Source organism: Montipora capricornis, chromosome 3 (assembly GCF_036669925.1).
Source record: "Montipora capricornis isolate CH-2021 chromosome 3, ASM3666992v2, whole genome shotgun sequence".
Lineage (NCBI taxonomy): Eukaryota > Metazoa > Cnidaria > Anthozoa > Scleractinia > Acroporidae > Montipora > Montipora capricornis.
Window position 1 is genome coordinate 33378398 of NC_090885.1, and position 20000 is coordinate 33398397.

Genomic DNA, 20000 nt, shown 5'->3' on the forward strand with positions numbered 1-20000 from the left:
TTCTACAAGAAACTTTTAGTACACCCGAAGTGGAAAGCACTTGGAAGACGCAGTGGAAAGGTAAGAAGTTTTTTGCTCACAGTACAAACCATAGCTGTGGTGTGATGATTCTTGTCAGAGAAGATCTAGAATTTGAGTTGAAGGCATTAAACGCGGACTGCGAAGGCCGCTACATTTTGTTAGAAGCTGTTGTGCAAGGCTCAAATTATACCTTTGAGAATATTTATGCGCCCAATAAGGTACAGCAACAAAGTGTGTTTTTTTAGAAATTTAAATGATGCGCTTGATCTTTTTTGTGGTGACTTTGAAAAGATAATTATAGGTGGTGACTTTAACGTTACTTTTGACCCTAATCTTGACTGTTCGGGCGGTACTCCTGCTAAAAAAGACTCTGTCAAGTGTGTTCAGGATATGTGCCTTGATTATGACGTGATAGATATATGGAGAGTGAGAAACCCAGACATAAAACGTTTTACTTGGAGACAACGAAAGCCGTTCATTCAAAGAAGGTTAGACTTCTGGCTGATTAGTGACGCCTGTCAAGATGACGTTGAAGATGCAGACATTATTCCTTCTATAAATTCTGATCATTCGGCAATTGTTCTTCATTTTAGTACTATAGAGAAACAGAATCATGGCCCTTCATACTGGAAATTCAATAGTAGTCTCACTAACGATACTAACTATGTGACTCTAATAAATCAGAGTATTCCGGTCTGGTTGAACGAATTCAAGGATGTCACCGATAAAAGAGTTTTATGGGATTTAATTAAGTACAGAGTTAGACAGGTGACAATAAAATACAGCAAGGAAAGGGCTCGTGAAAGAAGGGAGAAATTATCTCAGATTGAAACTTTACTGAAGCAATGTGAAGACGATTGCAGTACTGATCCCACTTCCGAAAATATCGAGAAACTAGAGATGCTAAAAGGTGAATACAATTCTATCTACGAATACCTTTCTCAAGGCGCTATCATTCGCTCCAGAGCTACGTGGTATGAAAAAGGCGAGAAGAGTAATAAATTTTTTCTCAGTCTCGAATGTCATAAAAAGAGCAAGAGTTCGGTTAGAAAAATATTTAGTAAAGATGGTTATTTAATCTCTGATCCAAAACGAGTGATGAAAGAGATAGAACGCTTTTACGCCGATCTGTATAAGGAGGAGGAGCTAATCCCATCAGCGAATGTTTATGACTCCTTTTTAAAGAATCAGGACATACCCAAACTCTCATATGATGATGCCTCAATATGTGAGGGAAGACTGACAAATGCGGAATGCTTTCGTGTTCTTCATCTTTTTGACTGTAATAAATCGCCTGGAAACGATGGACTCACAGTTGAGTTCTACAGAGCTTTTTGGGATGTGGTCGGAGACCTTGTTGTCGGCTGCCTTAACAGTGCGTACGAATATGGGCAGCTGTCTAATTCTCAAAAACAAGCAATTATAACTTTACTAGAAAAGAAAGACAAGGACAAAAGAAATATTTCCAATTGGAGGCCAATATCATTGATTAATGTGGATGTCAAAATTGGTTCAAGGCAATTGCGAGAAGACTTTTTGCGGGACGATTGCTCTCTAGTTAATTTTCTTAAGCTTGTAAAAGAATTCGGTCTGCTTTCAGGTCTCAAGATTAATTTTGAGAAATCGGAAATAATGTTTTTGGGTAATCAAGATCCTGCAGTAAGTGATGATTATGAATTGCATAATATCAAAGTCAAGAAAGCCTTGAAAATCTTAGGGGTATACTTCTCATATGATTATCGTCTTAAACAGAAGCTAAACTTTGATGAAATAATTGACTCCATCAAAACAAAATTAAAGATATGGAAGTGGAAAGACCTTATAGGCAGAATTCAGATCGTTAAGACATTTATAGTTCCAATATTTATGTATCGTGCTGGTATGATAAGCCTTAACAAAGAGATTATATCTGAGGCAAATAAATTAATTTTCGATTTTATTTGGAAGGGTAAAGATAAAGTTAAACGTCTAACGCTTATCAATGACATTGAGGATGGCGGTCTTAAAGCTCCACACTTGGAATCTATGATTAAGACTCAGAGAATACTATGCTGTAAGAAATTCGCGAGTAGTGAGCCTAGCATCTGGAACACCATTCTATCGTATTTTTTGAAATCGGTTGGAGGTAAATTCATTTTAAGCTGCAATTTTGATGTGAAGAAATTGCGAGTGAAGCTTCCGAGGTTCTACGAAGAATGTCTTAGCTGCTTTGCGCAATGTTCAGTTGCGAGTAGGATGGATAGTTACGATATTTCGCAAGAAACACTGTCCAAAGTTATTATTTGGAATAATAAGCATATTTGTGTTGATGGTAAGTCTGTTTATAATCGTAGACTTGTTGATAAAGGGATAATTTCATTAGGTGATTTAGCGCTCGGAAAAAATGGATTGGCACCCTGGTGTGATTTTTGGAAATTAGATATATCACCTCTCGACGCCTTCCAATTAATTGCATTGTGCGATGCTTTGCCAACAAAGTATCGTCAGTCTTTACAGATATATCAGTATGTCAATCTAGAGCCTTTTGATTCAGAGAACCATACTCAACTGTGTTTGAATGGTCAAAATGTAGCGCTTAGCAAAGTGGTTTCTAAGGCCGTGTACAAAGAACTTCGCTCTAGCGTTATTAAACAACCGACAGCTCAATCGAAATACGAAGCAGAATATGCTAATGTAGTTTTAGATTGGAAGAAGATCTATAGCCTTCCTTTCACTGTTGCAATGGATTCAAAGACGCGACAATTTCAGTACAAAATATTAAATAGATATTTAGTAACGAATGTCTATCTGAAAAAGGTTGGTTTAAAACTATCATCTGACTGTTCTTTTTGTAAAGATGCGGACGAATCTCTAGAGCACTTGTTTACTTCCTGCCCCTATGTTCTCTCGTTCTGGAAGGATCTCTCGGACTGGCTTAATGATCTTGGTGTTAAAGTAGATTTACTTACTAAGGCGGATATAATTTTTGGTAGTTGGGAGCGCAAAGACGATTTCTTGTTTTTTAATCACGTCCTGCTTATTGCTAAGCAGTACGTATATTATTGTAGAATCAACGCTCTCGTACCATCTCCGAGTATGTACTTCCAGAATTAAAGCTGTTTATCAGTTGGAGACTGCTATTTCAAAAAGTGGAAAGAGTTTGGCTTTTCATCTTCAAAAGTGGGGCAAGTATTGTAGACAAGGGCAATAACGTATTGCAGAAGTGTTCACAACCCTTGCGACCTCGTCGAAACGTGTTAACTTAATATTCTCAGTTTGTTATCAGCTTAGGTAGCCTAAATGTAGTTTGTGCGTGTGTGTGTTATAGCTTAGTGTTGTCCTAATGTAGTCATTTGTTCTGTTATTACTAAACGTAAACAATAAACTCTGGTCTGTCACCCAAACTGTGTCGCCTGGTTTTAGCTCAGGTAGAATTGAAGCACGATGTCGCCGGTTGTGGTATTCGGTTTGCTTGTGCTTGTACTCCCGCTCAGCTTTCCTCTACTGCTCTGTTTCTGGCCATTTTGGTGTTAGTTTCTCTGGAGCCAAAGGAAGTGTAGAACGAAGTTTTCTTCCCATCAGTAGCTCTGCAGGGGTGTACCCATTGTGCAGCGGCGTAGATCTGTATGATAAAAGTGCCAAATAAGGATCTTCAGACTTGCTTATCAGATCTTTAGCCGTCTGAACAGCTCTTTCTGCTTCCCCATTGCTTTGAGGGTAGTGAAAACTACTGGTTAGGTAAGTAAATCCCCATTCTTCGGCAAATTTGGAGAATGTAGCAGCATAGGCAGCCCAAGCTCGCGTCACTACAGACAGCCGTTGAGAATTTAAACGCGTTATAAGACTTTGTATGGAAAATAAAATACAGTCGATTATGAAGCCTAAAAAATGCTCAATTTAACGTTCATTCAATAAAATGAATCAAAATGACTCACCTCTGGTGTATTCTTCTGCCTTTTGGAGTTCACTTTACAGTTTCGGGAAGTCCGTGTTTTCAATGTTCTAAGACGAAGTCAAGGCTGCACACTAAGATTTCGACCGTTGTCAGCTCAGAGGCGGTTTGCGACTCGAAAATCCATCCCAGCCAAGATTTTTTCACGCAAACCTAAAGCCACATCATTTGGGAACCTCCGTGAATGTTTCGTCGTCAAAAATCCCCACGCACTTGGCTGGATATGAGCATTTCCTGCTTCCATTCCACGATAGCTGATGAATTTAACAGCAACTGATCACCGCACAGGACACGGAGCTTGGGTCCGAGGTCAAATTAACTCTACCCGATGAGGTACAGTCATTTCATTTACAACACTTACCCCATCCCCACAACGTCACTCGTAACCATGGAGCTGTTCGAGAAGCCGCTGTGGGGATGGGGTAAGTATTGTAAATGAAATGACTGTACCTCATCGGGTGGAGTTAATTTGACCTCGGACCCAAGCTCCGTGTCCTGTGCGGTGATCAGTTGCTGTTAAATTCATCAGCTATCGTGGAATCGAGGCAGAAAATGCTCATTTCCAGCCAAGTGCGTGGGGATTTTTGACGACGAAACATTCACGGAGGTTCGCAAATGATGTGGCTTTAGCTTTGCGTGAAAAAAATATTGGCTGGGATGAATTTTCGAGTCGCAAATTAAACCTCCTCTGAGCTGACAACGGTCGGAATCGTAGCGTGCAGCCTTGACTTCGTCTTAATACATTGAAAACACGGACTTCCCGAAACTGTAAAATAAAGAATACACCAGAGGTGAATCATTTTGATTCATTTCATTGAATGAACGTTAAATTGAGCATTTTTTAGGCTTCATAATCGACTGTATTTTAATTCCCATACAAAGTCTTATAAAGCGTTTAAATTCTCAACGGCTGTCTGTAGTGACGCGAGCTTGGGCTGCCTATGGTAGCAGCTGAAAATTGTGGACCATTATCAGGTATTATGATCTTTGGGATGCCATGACGACTGAAGAACGACTTTAGATGATTAGTTACACTTTCTGACGTGGTGTTTTTCAAGGGGGCAATTTCGAAGAATCTTGAATAATAATCAACAGCGATTATGTACTCTTTACCACTATGGTGGAAAAGGTCAACGCCTATCTTCTGCCATGGTCGCTCTGGATGTGTCGTTAACATCATTGGTTCAGCATGATTTCTTTTCTGTTTGGAGCATGTTGTGCACGTGGTAACCATATCTTCGATTTGCTTGCTGAGACCTAGCCACCATACAGAGTCATGGGTTCTTTCACGACATTTGCGGATTCCTTGGTGTCGTGCGTGAATTTTGTCCAGGATGTCTAATCGAAGAGATGAAGGGATGATAATTCTCTGATCTTTCAGAAGAAGACCTCTTTGGGTAGTAATAGTAGCCCTCTCGGGCCAATATGGTTTCAACGAAGTGTTCAATTTTGTTTTATCTGGCCAGCCGTCGGTACAGAATTCAAATGGTTTTCTGCATACTTCATCATTCTGTTGGTGAAGTCTTAAATCGTCGAGTTTCCGCTCTGTTGCTGGAAAGCTCTCCAAGATGTGTGAAACGTACAAGTTTAAGTCTTCATTGAGACGTTCATCTTCTTTTGAAAGTTGTTTATCTAGGGGTGCTCTTGACAGGGTATCTGCAGTCACCAACTCTTTCCCGGGGACATCTAGCATCTAGAACGAATACTTCATCAGCCTCATTCGAAATCTTTGAATTCTTGGGTGTAGTTCATCCAGCGTCTTTTGAACCAAAGAGAGGCACAAGTGGTTTATGATCGGTTTCAATTAGGATATCCTTGCCCAGGATGTAATCATTGAACTTCTCACATGCCCAGGTAGTTGCAAGTGCCTCCTTTTCAATTTGGGCGTATCTTTGTTCTGTTCTGGTCATGGATCTTGACGCATAGGCAACAGGCTTTTTCTCTTTGTCTTGCTCTTGTAGGAGTACAGCGCCAAGGCCAAATGATGATGCATCGGCTGATAAGATGGTGGCTTTTTGAGGATCGTAATGGGTGAGGACGGGTGTTGAGATAAGCTCATCCTTGAGTTTATTGAAAGATTCTTGCTGTACTTTTCCCCAGTGAAACTGGTTCTTCTTACTAAGGAGATCTCTGAGTGGTTTTGTTTTCTCTGCCAGGTGGGGAATGAATCTTCCAAGTTGATTGACCATTCCGAAAAACCGTCTGACATCACTAACACTTTGGGGAATGGTCATGCCTTGAACAGACTCTATCATCTCAGGGTCTGACCTTATGCCGTCCTCGCTGATCACATGGCCAGCAAATTTGACTTCTCTCTTGGAAAATTCGCACTTTTCCGGGTTAAGGGTTGCACCCGCTTCATCAAGCTTTTTGAGTACCCCTCGCACTCTTTTGTCATGCTCTTTTTGTGTTTTGCCATGGACAAGCATGTCATCTGTGATAGAAATATGGCCATCCAATCCTTCCAGGATCTGAATCATTTTCTTCTGATAAAGTTCAGGAGCAGACTTGATGCCAAACGGCACTCGATTAAAACAAAATCTTCCGAAGGGTGTGATGAATGTGGTAAGCAAAAGAGAGTCTGGTTCTAATTTCTGTTGCCAAAATCCCGAATTGCAGTCTACTTTGGTGAAGTACTTGGATTCTTTAATTTGAGCCAGAATGTTCTCAATCTTGGGTAGTGGATAGGTTTCCCGTAACACGCTCTCATTGAGTTTGGTAAGGTCAACACATATTCGATTTTTGCCATCAGGTTTGGGGACGACAACCATGCCTGCGCACCAGTTGGTAGGGATGTCTACTTTAGAAATGACTCCCAGGTTTTCCATGCGCTCTAATTCTGCCTTCACTTTACTCAACAGAGGTAGTGCTACTCTACGAGGTGTTGTTAATGCAAAAGGAGTAGAATCGGGTTTCAGTGTAATCTTGAATTAGTCCTTTAAACAATCTTGGGTGATTTGCTTTAGCTTCAGCTTCGATGCCGTTGTAGGACAAGTCAGACTGGATACTCGCAACTTTCTGGATTCGATTTAGAGCTTCAATTGCTGGTTTTCCTAACAGAGGTTCTTTTAGGTTTGGAACGACGGAAATATCTTGTCGTGTTTGCTTTCCATTTCCAGTCATTAGATTTCATGTTACAACGCCTGTCACGGAAAGTTCTGCCTGACTAGAGCCAAATAGCTTTTTCGTAGCTTTCGTCTTACATTTTAGACAAGTCGCTTCGCTTGCGGGGCAATCTTCTCTTTTATGTGGCCGTGAATTGCCACAGCGATAACAACATTTTGTCGGGTCTTTTGCGTTCCTGCCATTCTTTGATCGCTCACTGTTGCTGTTGGAAGGTTTTTCCGAAGGTTTATTTTTGTTTTTCGGAGGTTTTTTCTTCTTGCTTCTGACGGAAGAAATCTCTCCGCCATCCGCGGTCAACATTTCGTGATGCTGCTTTACCAGCTCTGACGATTTTGCCTCCTTGACAGCCTTTTCGAGGGTCAATTTTTCGTCTTGCATAAGCTTTGGAATAAGGCGCCTTTTCTAATTCGCACCCGATTTGATCTCTTATTAACTCTTCGTTGAGAGGTCCGAACTGGCAAGTTTCGGCGAGCTCGTAAATGGATTCAATAAATTCGACCACAAATTCTTTCTCAGTTTGAACGCGTCTGTTGAAACGTGCTCGTTCAAAGATCACATTTGAGCGGCCCACAAAGTGTGTTTCGAAGCGGCGCTTCACTGTCGCGTAAACTGTATCCCTTTCAGCCAAATGAACTTTTAAAAATATCGTTAGCGTTTCCTCTCATTGCGTACACTAACGTATTAACTTGGACCTTGTCATCTTTTTCGTCGAGGCCAGCTGCCACGCGATAACAGTTGCAGCCGTTTTTCTCGTTGCTCCAATAGGTTTACAATGCTTTACGCGGTCCGTTTTAATTCTGACACAATGTGTAGTTTTCTGTCAAAATCGTTTATTCTCTCGACTCCAGCCTTCAAGTATACAATAATAAGAAATTTCATGTTACATAGTTACGTCAAGAGACGAACAATAACCTCCCACTTAGCTTCCCTTTGGGATTATAAGCAGCTGCAAAAGTTCTGAAAAGGGTACCTCTTTTGCAGGGTAACTCGATTGGAAACATTCCACAACTAACAGTATATTCACTTGATCATGAAGATGAGAAAACGTTTTCTGCTATGGCACAAAGAAAATTGTTAGCTGTCGTTTCGTCTCTCACAAGGAAAATATTTTGACATTCGTTTCAGGTAATATTTAAATAAGTCTATTAGTTTTAATGAAGTTCCAATCACTATCGGCAAAAATCAATTCTAAAATTTTCAAGCAACAGAACGTGGCACGATGAAGGTCGATGAAATTCGAAAACGATTGCTTTCGCCTAAAGACTTGTATTTGTGGCTTTTTGTAAGTTGTTGAGTGTGATCTTGTTTTTGGAAAGCTATGATCTTTTTTTCTTCAAGAAACGGTGTGCATTTTGTGAACTTAAATTCTCTTTTTTTTTTTATTATGCAGTTTATTCATGGCGGCATTGTCTTGGTGACGTGCAAAGAATTTTATTCAGGTCAGTAAGTAGGCTATCAAACATTTTCCTAAACTTCACTGCTTAAGAATACAGCCGTTTCCGTTTTCATACGGTTAACTACTCTTGCGGTAACATCAATTGGGAAAAAAGGCTAGGCATAAAATATCAGGACTTTTTGTTATCATTGCTTGTCATAGATGATCAGGATCATACGATACTGGTTAATATACACATTTTGTTGATAGCAAATTTATTAAACCTGTTCTCTCTATTACCTGAAGGGAAATTTTGGATCGACGGAGATTTCGACTTTTTTAAATTTAGGTTTTTCGGCAATGACATCGAAAATCTCAGGTTTTCTACATTTGACGTCTTTTTCGGAAAAAAGGCAAGATGGCAGCGAATTTCTAGAGTTTGTCATCTATTTCATAGCTATTGCAAAAAATATATTTTCCGCTGGTATTCCAAGTAATTAGTTGCGGTGTTTTCATTTCACACCTGCCGCACCCACTATTGTGCATTCTGTTTTTCATGTTTGTCAGGGATTGGCCAGTTATTAGTATTTATGCCCTCCGCTGTCTCTTGAGTACCATTCACGCTTGCGGTTCCATACAGTTTATTCATCTTTCTGCTTTAAGCCCATCTATTCGTGTGATGCCCAACGACCAGATACAGAGCGAATGTTCGTCCGTTTCGGCTGAAGTATTCCAAACGTCTTCGGGTGACAGTGGAGGCAACTCAGCAGCCGTTGATCAAGTCTTTTCCATGTTCAAAGATTTTCTTGAGAAAAAAAAAAAAAATTAGAAGACAAAGGAAAGCAAATCGAGCATAGAAGTAAGTTAGATAAAGAAGTTGTGCAGCTAAAGTTCAAAGGAAACCAGAAACAATTTGAGCTTAATGCCGAGCTGGATACCATTTTGGAAAGTATTGAAACCGAGAGTGAAAGCATCGAGCCAAAGTTGTCGCAAATCAAGAAGCTTTCCCAAGAAGGCAGGCAACGTATTCGAAAGCGGCAGAAGCTGATAAAAATCGCTGATAAAAGCATGGACGGCTGGCAGGTCGTAGCCGAGTACGAGTCAGACGAACTTGCATCCGGCTCCGAAGATGAAAAACGTCTTAAGAAGGCAAGGGAAGCTGCGAGTCGCAAGAGACGCCAAAAAGAACAACTCTCCAGTGATCGTGGAAAGAAACCAAGAATTGCTTTGGGCACTGATAATCAACTTTTTCGTGGTATAAGATAAAGAGTCTCCTCTATACTTTGTATGTTCATGGGTGTTTTGGATACGCTTGCGTATCCTACCATATTTCTCGTGGTATTTGTTTGTATTACGGGAATTTAAGGGTAAAATGTTTTACGTTCGTTTGAGCGAAGCGAATTAGAACGTAAATATATTTTCCGCTGGTATTCCAAGTAATTAGTTGCGGTGTTTTCATTTCACACCTGCCGCACCCACTATTGTGCATTCTGTTTTTCATGTTTGTCAGGGATTGGCCAGTTATTAGTATTTATGCCCTCCGCTGTCTCTTGAGTACCATTCACGCTTGCGGTTCCATACAGTTTATTCATCTTTCTGCTTTAAGCCTTCCCCCCTCCCCCCCCCCCCCCCACCTCCCGTTTACTACATTGGGCGATTGTTCAGGATAGAGAAAGTTGTCTCATTAAGGCCCGGGCTGTAAGGGCGGATTTGTGCAACGCAGGTTTTGTTGTCAATGAAGATAAATCGGTATGGGAACCCACCCAAGTATTGGACTGGCTGGGTATTACCTGGAATGCTGCATTAGGTACTTTTAAATTGTGGAAAGGAGAATTGTTAAGATCATTAACTCAATTGATCATAGTATTGAAGCCGATTTCAAAGTTACCGCGAGAGAGTTGTCTTCCTTCACAGGTCAAGTTATCTCTACCTGTCCTGTAGTTGGTAACATTGGCAGGATAATGACCAGACATTGTGTCTTGTCCACCGCGTGCAGGGATAATTGGGATTCTATATCCCTTCTTGACGATTACTGCAAGGAAGAACTGTATTTCTGGAAGGAAAGTATGGTTAATATCAACACTAGGTATTGCTTTGTGAGTAAGGTACCAAGTTATTTTGTGTATTCTGACGCCAGTTCCACCGGAGGTGGAGCAATTACTGATTTTAACAATGATTTTGTGTGCCACAAAACGTGGTCGGAGAACGAGAGAGGTCAAAGTTCAATGTGGAGAGAACTGTCTGTTATTGAGTTTCTTTGCAATCATTTGCCTCAGTGTTGGATCACATCTTAAGTGGTTTACGGATAGCCAAGTAGCTGCTCAGATTGTTGAAGTGGGCAGCATGAAATTAGGTTTGCACAAATGGCCAGAGGGATTTTTGATATTTGTATCCGATCGGGAATTCATTTAGATGTACAGTGGATCCCTCGCACTTCGAATCAACAAGCTGTTTATATAAGTCGTTTAATTGATACTGATGATTGGCAAATTACTGAAGAATTTTTTCTTTTTCTCGATGGCTTGTGGGGTCCGCATAGTGTAGATTGCTTTGCAAATTATTATAACCGCAAGATCCCCAGGTATTTCTCGAGGTTTTGGAATCCCAATTCCTCGGGTGTTGATTTTTCTTTCAGTCTCTTGGAGGGGAAAATTGCTTAGTAGTCCATCCAGTTGGTATCATCCCACGCGTATTACATTATCTTAAATCTCAGAAGGCCGTTAGACTAAAATTTACTGATTAATTTATTGGACGGTGTGTCTACTAGCCTATGTTTTTTCAGTTGTTGGCGCTGGCCAAGGCAGTATGCCGTTTATTTGTAAGGCACTGGCCTAATGTTTGGTCTGTCATTTCATATGGTGCTGTCCTAATAGGAGTATAGTTGATTTATGTGGCACTGGCCTAATCAATGGTTGTTGATCTACGCGGCACTGGCCCATACGATCATTTAACGTCTTACGTGGCACTGGCCTCATCAATGGTTGTTGATCTACGCGGCACTGGCCCATACGATCATTTAACGTCTTACGTGGCACTGGCCTCATCAATGACTGATTTTTGTACGGTTATTAAAGGATGTTCTGTCTTTCTTTTGTTCTTCTAGTATGTATGTTTTGTTCTTGTCTTTACAGATTATGCTATCAAGTAATTCTTGGAAAGGCTTTCAACAGTTTTCTTCAATCAACGTTTATGAAGTGCTAAATGTTATGTTGAAGTCCAGGTCGGATTCGACCACTAAAGCTTACGTTCGTGTTATCAGAAAGTTCTTGGACTGGTCTAAAAGTAGACAGTTCAACATGCAGTTACCTTTTCCTCTTAGTGTTGTTTCTCTATATTTGTTTGAAGTTCAGCAGTCTTCCGCTTCTAGCTCCTCAGTAATTTTAGCCCATGCGGCCCTTAAATGGTTACATTCTTTTGTCCCTAGTTTGGATCGTAATCCTTTAGATAGCGAATTTTGCAGAAATGTCGTCGAATCCGCTAAACGCCAGAAGTCATAGCCAGTTATGAAAAAGAAGCCTATTTCCACAGAAATTATAAGGCGTATTTTAGATATTCATAACAGGAAAGATGCTAATTTAAAGAATCTCCGTATTGCTGCGTTGTGCTCTTTAGCCTTCGCAGGGTTTTTTCGTTATGACGAATTATGCAATATCGTTCCGGAGCATATCGAATTTCACAGCGATTATATAAGAATTTTTGTGCCTCGTAGTAAAACAGATGTTTATAGGGAAGGGAATTTCGTCTATATTAGTGCATCTGGATCTAAGTACTGTCCTGTTGGTGTTTTACAGCGTTATTTAGATTTATCTGGTATTGACTTAAACAGTCCTCTCCCTTTATTTAGACCAATTGTTTTTCACCGTAGTACTTCTAGCTATACCCTGAGGAGCGGAAAGATTTCTTATACTACCTGTAGAGATATCTTAAGGGATACCTTAAGTCAGCTGGGCTATACAACCCTAATGTTTATGGTCTTCATAGTTAAAGATCCGGTGGCATTACAGCTGCCGTACGCTATAGTAGGAATTCGATTCCAGAAAGACTACTTAAAATTCCTGGTAGGTGGAAATCTGATTCTGCCAAGGATATGTATGTTGAAGAAAGCCTTGAAAACAGGTTGCATGTAACTAAGTATTTAGGTTTGTAACGTATTATGGAGCGTAGATTAGTTTCTGCATACAGTAGTATCTAAAGAGTTGTAGAAAGAAAAAAAAAAAAAAAAAAAGTGCAGTAACAATTTCTTTTGTAATTTCTATCTTATAATAAACTGTTTTGGATACGCTTGCGTATCCTACCATATTTCTCGTGGTATTTGTTTGTATTACGGGAATTTAAGGGGAAAATGTTTTACGTTCGTTTGAGCGAAGCGAATTAGAACGTAATTGCTGTTTGTAGTAGGTCCCTATACTTCCCTAGATGCTGATTTGAGATAAAATGGTTAAAAAGGAACGAAAAGAGAAATTTAAACATTTGAAGCGGTGATGAAACCAACCCTTTCAACTGAATCATGATACCGAGTTTGGTTGAGAATCGAATTCAGTTAAGGGGGACACATTGGCGTTACAAGGCAAAAGATCGTAAGGTCTTATCCCTGGTCCCATTTACACAAGCCTTCAACCTGAAACCAAAATTGTAGCCATTCAAATGACAGCCATTCACTCTCCGATTAAATAAAAGCTGAGTTACCAAGAAAAACATGGTGATCTTGTGACTGTTACTGAGCTATTATGCTGAATTCAACTGAAATGTAAGGTCTACAGGAACTTGAGTTTAACGACTTCTTCCTTTCGAATGACTCGAGTCGGTACACAGGTCAATGTTTCAACATACAAGATTGCAAACAGCGCTGGTAGAAACGAAAAGAGCCACGAGGCTTCTGAGAGGAACGTCAGGACTGCATCGACGACGGCAACACCCGATAAACTATTTATACTTTATTACTGGGTTGCCAACCCAGTCGGAATCTGTCTTTAATTTCGTCGTTTTTTACTGGGTTACTAAACCCAGTCGGAATCTGCGTAGCGTTTCGTCGTTTTATTTTTGTCCGTGTCGGTAAAAGTCTTGCCTGTCACACTCCCCTGCTTAGTGGTGTCTTTGTGCATAGAGTCTTCTTTGCGTATTTTGTTAGGTTTGAGGGGGCTGGGGTAATGCGTAGATTTCTGTGGTGCACACGGGAGGACATTTAATTATTAACCTGGAATGGCGTTGAAAGTCATTGTAACGCAAATGGGGTTTTAGTGCATCTGTAAACAAAATATGCCCTTATGGAGCTCAAGAATGGAACGTCAATTGGATAAACAACTTAGGCGATGAAAAATAAATACCTGGAAGTTAAAGCGACGAGTAATGGTCTTCGACAACAATTTCATTTTTCGCCGTTGGATATCAAGTAAGCTTTAGCTTGGTACTATATACAACACTGAAGTCAAATGGCAATTCTTTTATGGATTTAATTAACAAACACTGAAGGAATCGAACGCCTTGAATGCATCACTGTGTTTACTTGTTTCCTTTGTCTTTAAGGTATTATTTACCGTCAAGGTTCTTTTGAAAAGGGTGTGATGTGAACTGTCAGAAATTTATTTAATTGCATATGCTTTGGGTTATATATATAAATGAAAATTTTGCAGTTATATTTATCTACAGATAATTAATAAAAGTTCGCACAAAACTTTATCAGTATACTTTTATTATATACCGAAGGAAAATTTCGCAGTAATTGAAATCTCATTAACTGCGAAAGATTTTCCATAACTGTTACTGGAGGCACAAATTTCGCAGTTATCGAAATGTCATTAACTGCGAAAGATTTCCCACTGAATGAATACGGGAATTACAAATTTTGCAGTTATTGAAATGTCAGCAACGGCGAAACGTTTCCCCCTTAAGCAAATATTAGAACCACAGATTTCGTAGTAAATGAAATGTCATTAACGGCGAAAGTTTCCCTCTAAAGATGTATTGGAACCACAAATTTCGCAGTTATTGAAATATCATTAACGGTGAAACGTTTGCCTCTCCCTATATTGTTACAGGACAGATTTTGTAGACACAGTTGCAACGTTTTACCGCCTTTATGCTGGCATGGAACTTCAGCAGTCTGCCGTTGCCAGCAGCTAATACCAAAACTGGCGTTTATATATGCCATACCTGCCAACTCTCCCGGTTTTCCTGCATTTTCTCGTGGGAAAGTTACTTAAATTAACTGCCAGGGATGAAGGTTGTTTGCGACACTTAATGTTTGCACGTTTCAATTTTCTATCTTATTTCTTATCACCGTGCATTAAAACACTTTGCATGCAATAAAGCGATCACGAAAATATTATAAAATACGCTTCGACAAAATAGTAGAATCGCAAATTTAGGGCGAAATCTAATCCATTATTGCCATTGACTACTTCGCCGTTAATGACATTTGAATAACTGCGAATTGTTCTCTCTATTTTATTGTGTTGATGGTCTTCTTCGCCGTTAATAAAATTGCAATAACTGCGAAATATTCCCTTTATTCTATGATTGTTATTGGCTACTTCGTCGTTAATGAAATTTCACTAACTGCGAGGTATTTCCTTCATTCTATCATGGTTATTGGCTACTTCCCGGTTAATGAAATTTAAATAACTGCGAAATATTCTCTCTATTCAATTGTTACGATTGGCTACTTCGCCGTTAATGAAATTTCATCAACTGCGAAATATCCCCTCTATTGTATTGATGCGATTGGCTACTTCGCCGTTAAGGAAATTTCATCAACTGCGAAATATCTTCGCTACAATATTGTTGTGATTGACTACTTCGCCGTTAATGGAATTTCATTAACTGCGAAATATCTTCGCTAACCTATTATTGTCGTTGACTACTTCGCCGTTAATGACATTTGAATAACTGCGAATTATTCTCTCTACTTTTATATGTTGATTGTCTACTTCGCAGTTAATGAAATTGCAATAACTGCGAAATATTCCCTTTATTCTATTATCGTTATTGGCTACTTCGCCGTTAACGAAATTTCGATAACTGCGAAATATCCCCTCTATTCTATTGATGCGATTGGCTACTTCGCCGTTAACGAAATTTCGATAACTGCAAAATATCCCCTCTATTGTATTGATGCGATTGGCTACTTCGCCGTTAAGGAAATTTCATTAACTGCGAAATATCTTCGTTAGAATATTATTGTGATTGACTACTTCGCCGTTAATGACATTTGAATAACAGCGAATTATTCATTCTGTATTATGCATTGAGTGCCTACTTCGCCGTTAAGGAAATTTCATTAACTGCGAAACATCTTCGCTAACCTGTTATTGTCGTTGACTACTTCGCCGTTAATGACATTTGAATAACTGCAAATTATTCGCTCTACTCTTATATGTTGATTGTCTACTTCGAATTCGCAGTTAATAAAATTGCAATAACTGCGAAATATTCCTTTTATTCTATTATCTTATTGGCTGCTTCCTGGTTAATGAAATTTAAATAACTGCGAAATATTCTCTCAATTCTGTTATTGTGATTGGCTACTTCATCGTTAACGAAATTTCGATAAATGCGAAATGTCCCCTCTATTGTTTTGATGCGATTGGCTACTTCGCCGTTAAGGAAATTTTATTAACTGCGAAATATCTTCGCTAGAATATTATTGTGATTGACTACTTCGCCGTTAATGACATTTGTATAACAGCGAATTATTCATTCTGTATTATACATTGAGTGCCTTTGTTGCGAAATTTTATTGTTAACTATAGAGTAGAATAATTGCAAAATTTTCATTTGTAAAAGTACCGTGTAATTTTCGAGGTTAACAAATTTGCATACATGTGTTGAAATGTGATACGGGGAGAATTTTGTGGTAGCGCATAAGTCACGAAAATAAACAGGTCTGTTGGAAGCGTGCTTGAGTTCAACAAAATGAGCCCCAAAATCAGCAAAAAATTGTCGATGAATAATAAAGTAGCTGCTATTTCCAAAATGATGGAATTACCTGGTGATAAATAACCTCGTCTTGGAGAGTAAATTTTTGACTTTGCAGAAACAATGGTGGGCGATTGTGATCTTTGTTTTGAATTCGCTCATTTATTGTCAAACTTTATAACACTTGACAGAAAAAGAAACTTACGAAAACCCGGTATCTTGCCATCATTTGACACAGATGCTTCACTTTAGTAAACTTTAGTATTACAAAGCTGTCAGATGCTCAGATGGCCGCTTAAACTTGTTGTTACAGAATTTGTGAGGGAGCTTGAAAATTATCAACATTTAAGCCAAGAAGAATATGTTTCTAACTTCACATTTATTTTCTTAAATCTTTTTGGTTTCAGTACTTTGCTAGTAACCACATGTCTTCTCAGACTATTTACCCAAGACTTCTACCATTTCACTACAATGATAGACAATACCAAAACAATATCGTGCACTGTTAGAGCTACATATTACGCAAGGACAACTTGAATCTCCTGGAAAACAACACACAGCTCAGTTGACATTATGGAATAAATCGCTGTCTTATTTCACTACCACACGTAAGCAATGCCTGTCAATTTTTTTAAAAGAGGACAGGAATTTCTTCTTTCTGACAAATGATTAATTAATAGGCCGGTAGCCAGGTTTTTAACCTCAGAAAAGGATCTGTTTCGTCGTACGAACGTGTGAGGACCTGTGAGCCAAAGGGCCTCTGCTGGTATGACTTCTGGTATGACTTCTGGGCGACCCCCCCCCCCCCCCTCCCCCAACTTGAAAAAAAATGCGTGGAACGCTGCACGTACCACAGGCAACCCAGTGTGGTCTAGTCTAAAATTTCGTTTTGCTGAGAACTGCGACGAAATGTACGGAGATTTCTCCTGCTCAAGCATCATGATTGTTTTTGTTCATTAAACTCGTGGCGTGACAATGGCGTTCTCGAAGCTCAGTGTCCGGGGCGGCGCTGTCGATATCGCTTTGTTAAGTTTCTCGAACCAACAGTGAAGGTCAGAGGAGGTTAGACAGCTGTCACGTGATAAGTTTCGACCAATGAGCAGCGTTCATACAGATGTTCATGTCGGACGAAAAGTTCCATGGAGAAACTCAGAAGCCCTCGGTTAATTCGGCATTTTTTCGCCTTGGTTTATTGATAATTCACCATAAATGCGCCAGATTAAACATAATGGAGTTGTTTTTCATTGGTATGAAGGCAACTTAAAGGTAAGACGAATTTTAATCGTACATTTTTATAATATTTTACGACGTCCCACATTGCATTGTTTTGTTGACACGCTTCGAGTGTGCCCTCACTTTGAAGTCTTCAATTATGTAACACTATATAGCATGACAAATTGTAGTCGAAATTGTAGTCGAAATACAGCAAAAAGGATTGCAAGATTTGTTGTGTTAGCATGACATAATGGCGCGGAATGTTACCTCTTTTCGAAGAGTACACGGGGAAAATGTGGCCAGATAAGATCTATCTTTCATGTTTTACTGAGCTAAATGCTGCTGAAAATGTATGGAAGCTGAAGGAGGCAGCACATATCATCTGATGATACGCCAGGGAAGCTCCCAAAATAAGCACCAAGAGTCAGTTCAAGCTCGAGGAAAACCCTGTTTCACTCTAAAACCCGGAGAACCATTGTTGTGTATGAAGTATTCTTGTTGATCAGCCAATTGTCCCCACAAGAGATAAGAGAGAGTGGTTCATGATAGAAGAACTTTTCGATTATTTAAGGTTTTTCTTCTTCTTTTAAGATTCAGAACTCACTCATCAAATAAGATTTCTGTTAAAATTTGTGATATGGCGCCAAATTACAACTGCTGATATGGGTTCAAAAAGGCTCAAAACAGTATTGACACTTTAAATCGACATGATTAGTTGATGAGTTATTACAACAATACTGTATCATGCTTCCATACATACGTGAAACACCAAAATTATATTTGTGCTGCCATTGTGATAGCATGAAGGAATCAATTGTCTATATTTTATCTTCAGGTACTTATAACTAAAAAAAAACAAACTCAGCAAACCCAATTTTTATTCTTATAAAGGGATGAGCAAATTACCTAAACAGAAACATCCATCTTGGTTTGCTGCTCAATTTTTGGCCAGTGCTAAGAAATGTTACTATGCTTAGCTATAACATCACTATCATTTCATATAATACCATAATGTTGCAGTCCCTGGTTTCCAAGAATGTGCCATTTATGGCTGAAACTGCTACAGCAATACGAAAAATAAAATACAATCATAATCTCTTTTGATCCTTTAAATTTTCAATCAAAGTGGAGACCATAATGATTGAAGCTTCTTTAGGGAACTATTTTTAGTACACAGCCTCATTGAATTGAGCTGCTGAACCAGATGTTACAGATAATCAAAATATGTTGGTCAGTGCAAATAAAGTTTTCTTTACTGATTTTGAATTATCTTAACTCAACCTGTGCTTGATACAAACGACAGTGTTTCAGGAAATTCCTACCCATAATTTGTTTTCCAGAGTTCTGAGAGCAGACAACATGCTCTCAATTTTGGGACTAATATTTCTTTTTGCAAATCTTCCCCAAAAATCTTGCAAAATTAATATTCCAAATAACGGTACTGCCATAAGTTCTTGCAGAGGAAAACCCGCATGTTTACCTTTCCACAGTTCACTTATGCATGTTATTAAGGGCTTCTCAGATGCAACAGTTGCAATGGCATCAACAACAAGCTTTCTAACGAGGTACATCAGATGGGGAGAGGAAGAAGTGACAATGAGCGATCTCAGACTGTCTGAGTGCAGTAACACAGCACTTTCACTACCACGGAAAGTTAAGTTTCTATGAGACTCAGCAAAGTATTTGAATATACATGTACAATAAAAAAATTGTTCATAGATTTTATACTTATAAATAGTTAATACCAGTAAATTAAACAAAATCAACAGTATTGTTACAGATACAAATAGACAGTAGCTGTAATACATTCTTAAGCAATTCTTAATATTATTTCACCGAGCACTGTGGCATCTTGTCATAACGTACTTTTCCCACTTTTCCTTCCTTAGTATTGAAATTAAAGGGTTATATCCAATTTTCGCAAAAAAAAAACCATGATGAGGTGGACCGTTACCTGTACGTCAACAATTTCTCATTTTCAATTAGCGTATGCAATAAACCGGTGAATTCTCTGGCAATGTAGCCAATGAAACCACCCATTACCATGGTTCAAGTCAATGGCTATGACATTTTTGTCCTTTCCATTAGTTGGCTCTGGTTTCAGCTGCACTTGGACCTGACAGTTTGCTTTCAGTTTTCTCTATGTCATTTTCAAAAATTCCTGTCTTGGCTTGTCGTGGGCACCATCAATACCTTAAAATCCCAACGTGTAAAGCACATTTTCATCTCCTGAAATTTCACTTAGTGCTGAAAGTACTGTCATGTAAGCAATTTGACTATCAGGGGGCTATCTTCACCAGATAAGCAGCATTTCTCTGAACAAGAACCCCCCAAAAACGAATGGATTGATATCTTATTTCAGAAGGTAAGCATAGGTGACTTAGTTTATGTTACGATATGTTTTGAAACTACGATATT

General features: G+C 39.1%; 2 protein-coding genes across 3 annotated transcripts in view; one reads left to right on the forward strand and one right to left on the reverse strand.

The window, feature by feature from the left end:
• The window catches only part of LOC138042947 (adhesion G-protein coupled receptor D1-like), a 191347-nt gene that overhangs the window by 33016 nt on the left and 138331 nt on the right, over positions 1 to 20000 (forward strand). Inside the window, exons 1-2 of one of the 2 annotated variants that reach the window (XM_068889013.1) lie at positions 8291 to 8360; positions 8469 to 8517. The exons of the other annotated variant lie outside the window; for it this stretch is intronic. Coding sequence (XP_068745114.1) covers positions 8298 to 8360; positions 8469 to 8517 — 112 coding nt within the window. The 5' untranslated portion in view covers positions 8291 to 8297. Of the gene's footprint in view, positions 1 to 8290; positions 8361 to 8468; positions 8518 to 20000 lie in introns of those variants that run through there. 2 annotated transcript variants of the gene reach the window in all.
• Positions 1 to 20000, reverse strand: part of LOC138042953 (glutamate [NMDA] receptor subunit 1-like) — a 34389-nt gene that overhangs the window by 6071 nt on the left and 8318 nt on the right. The gene's annotated exons all lie outside the window — the stretch shown is intronic.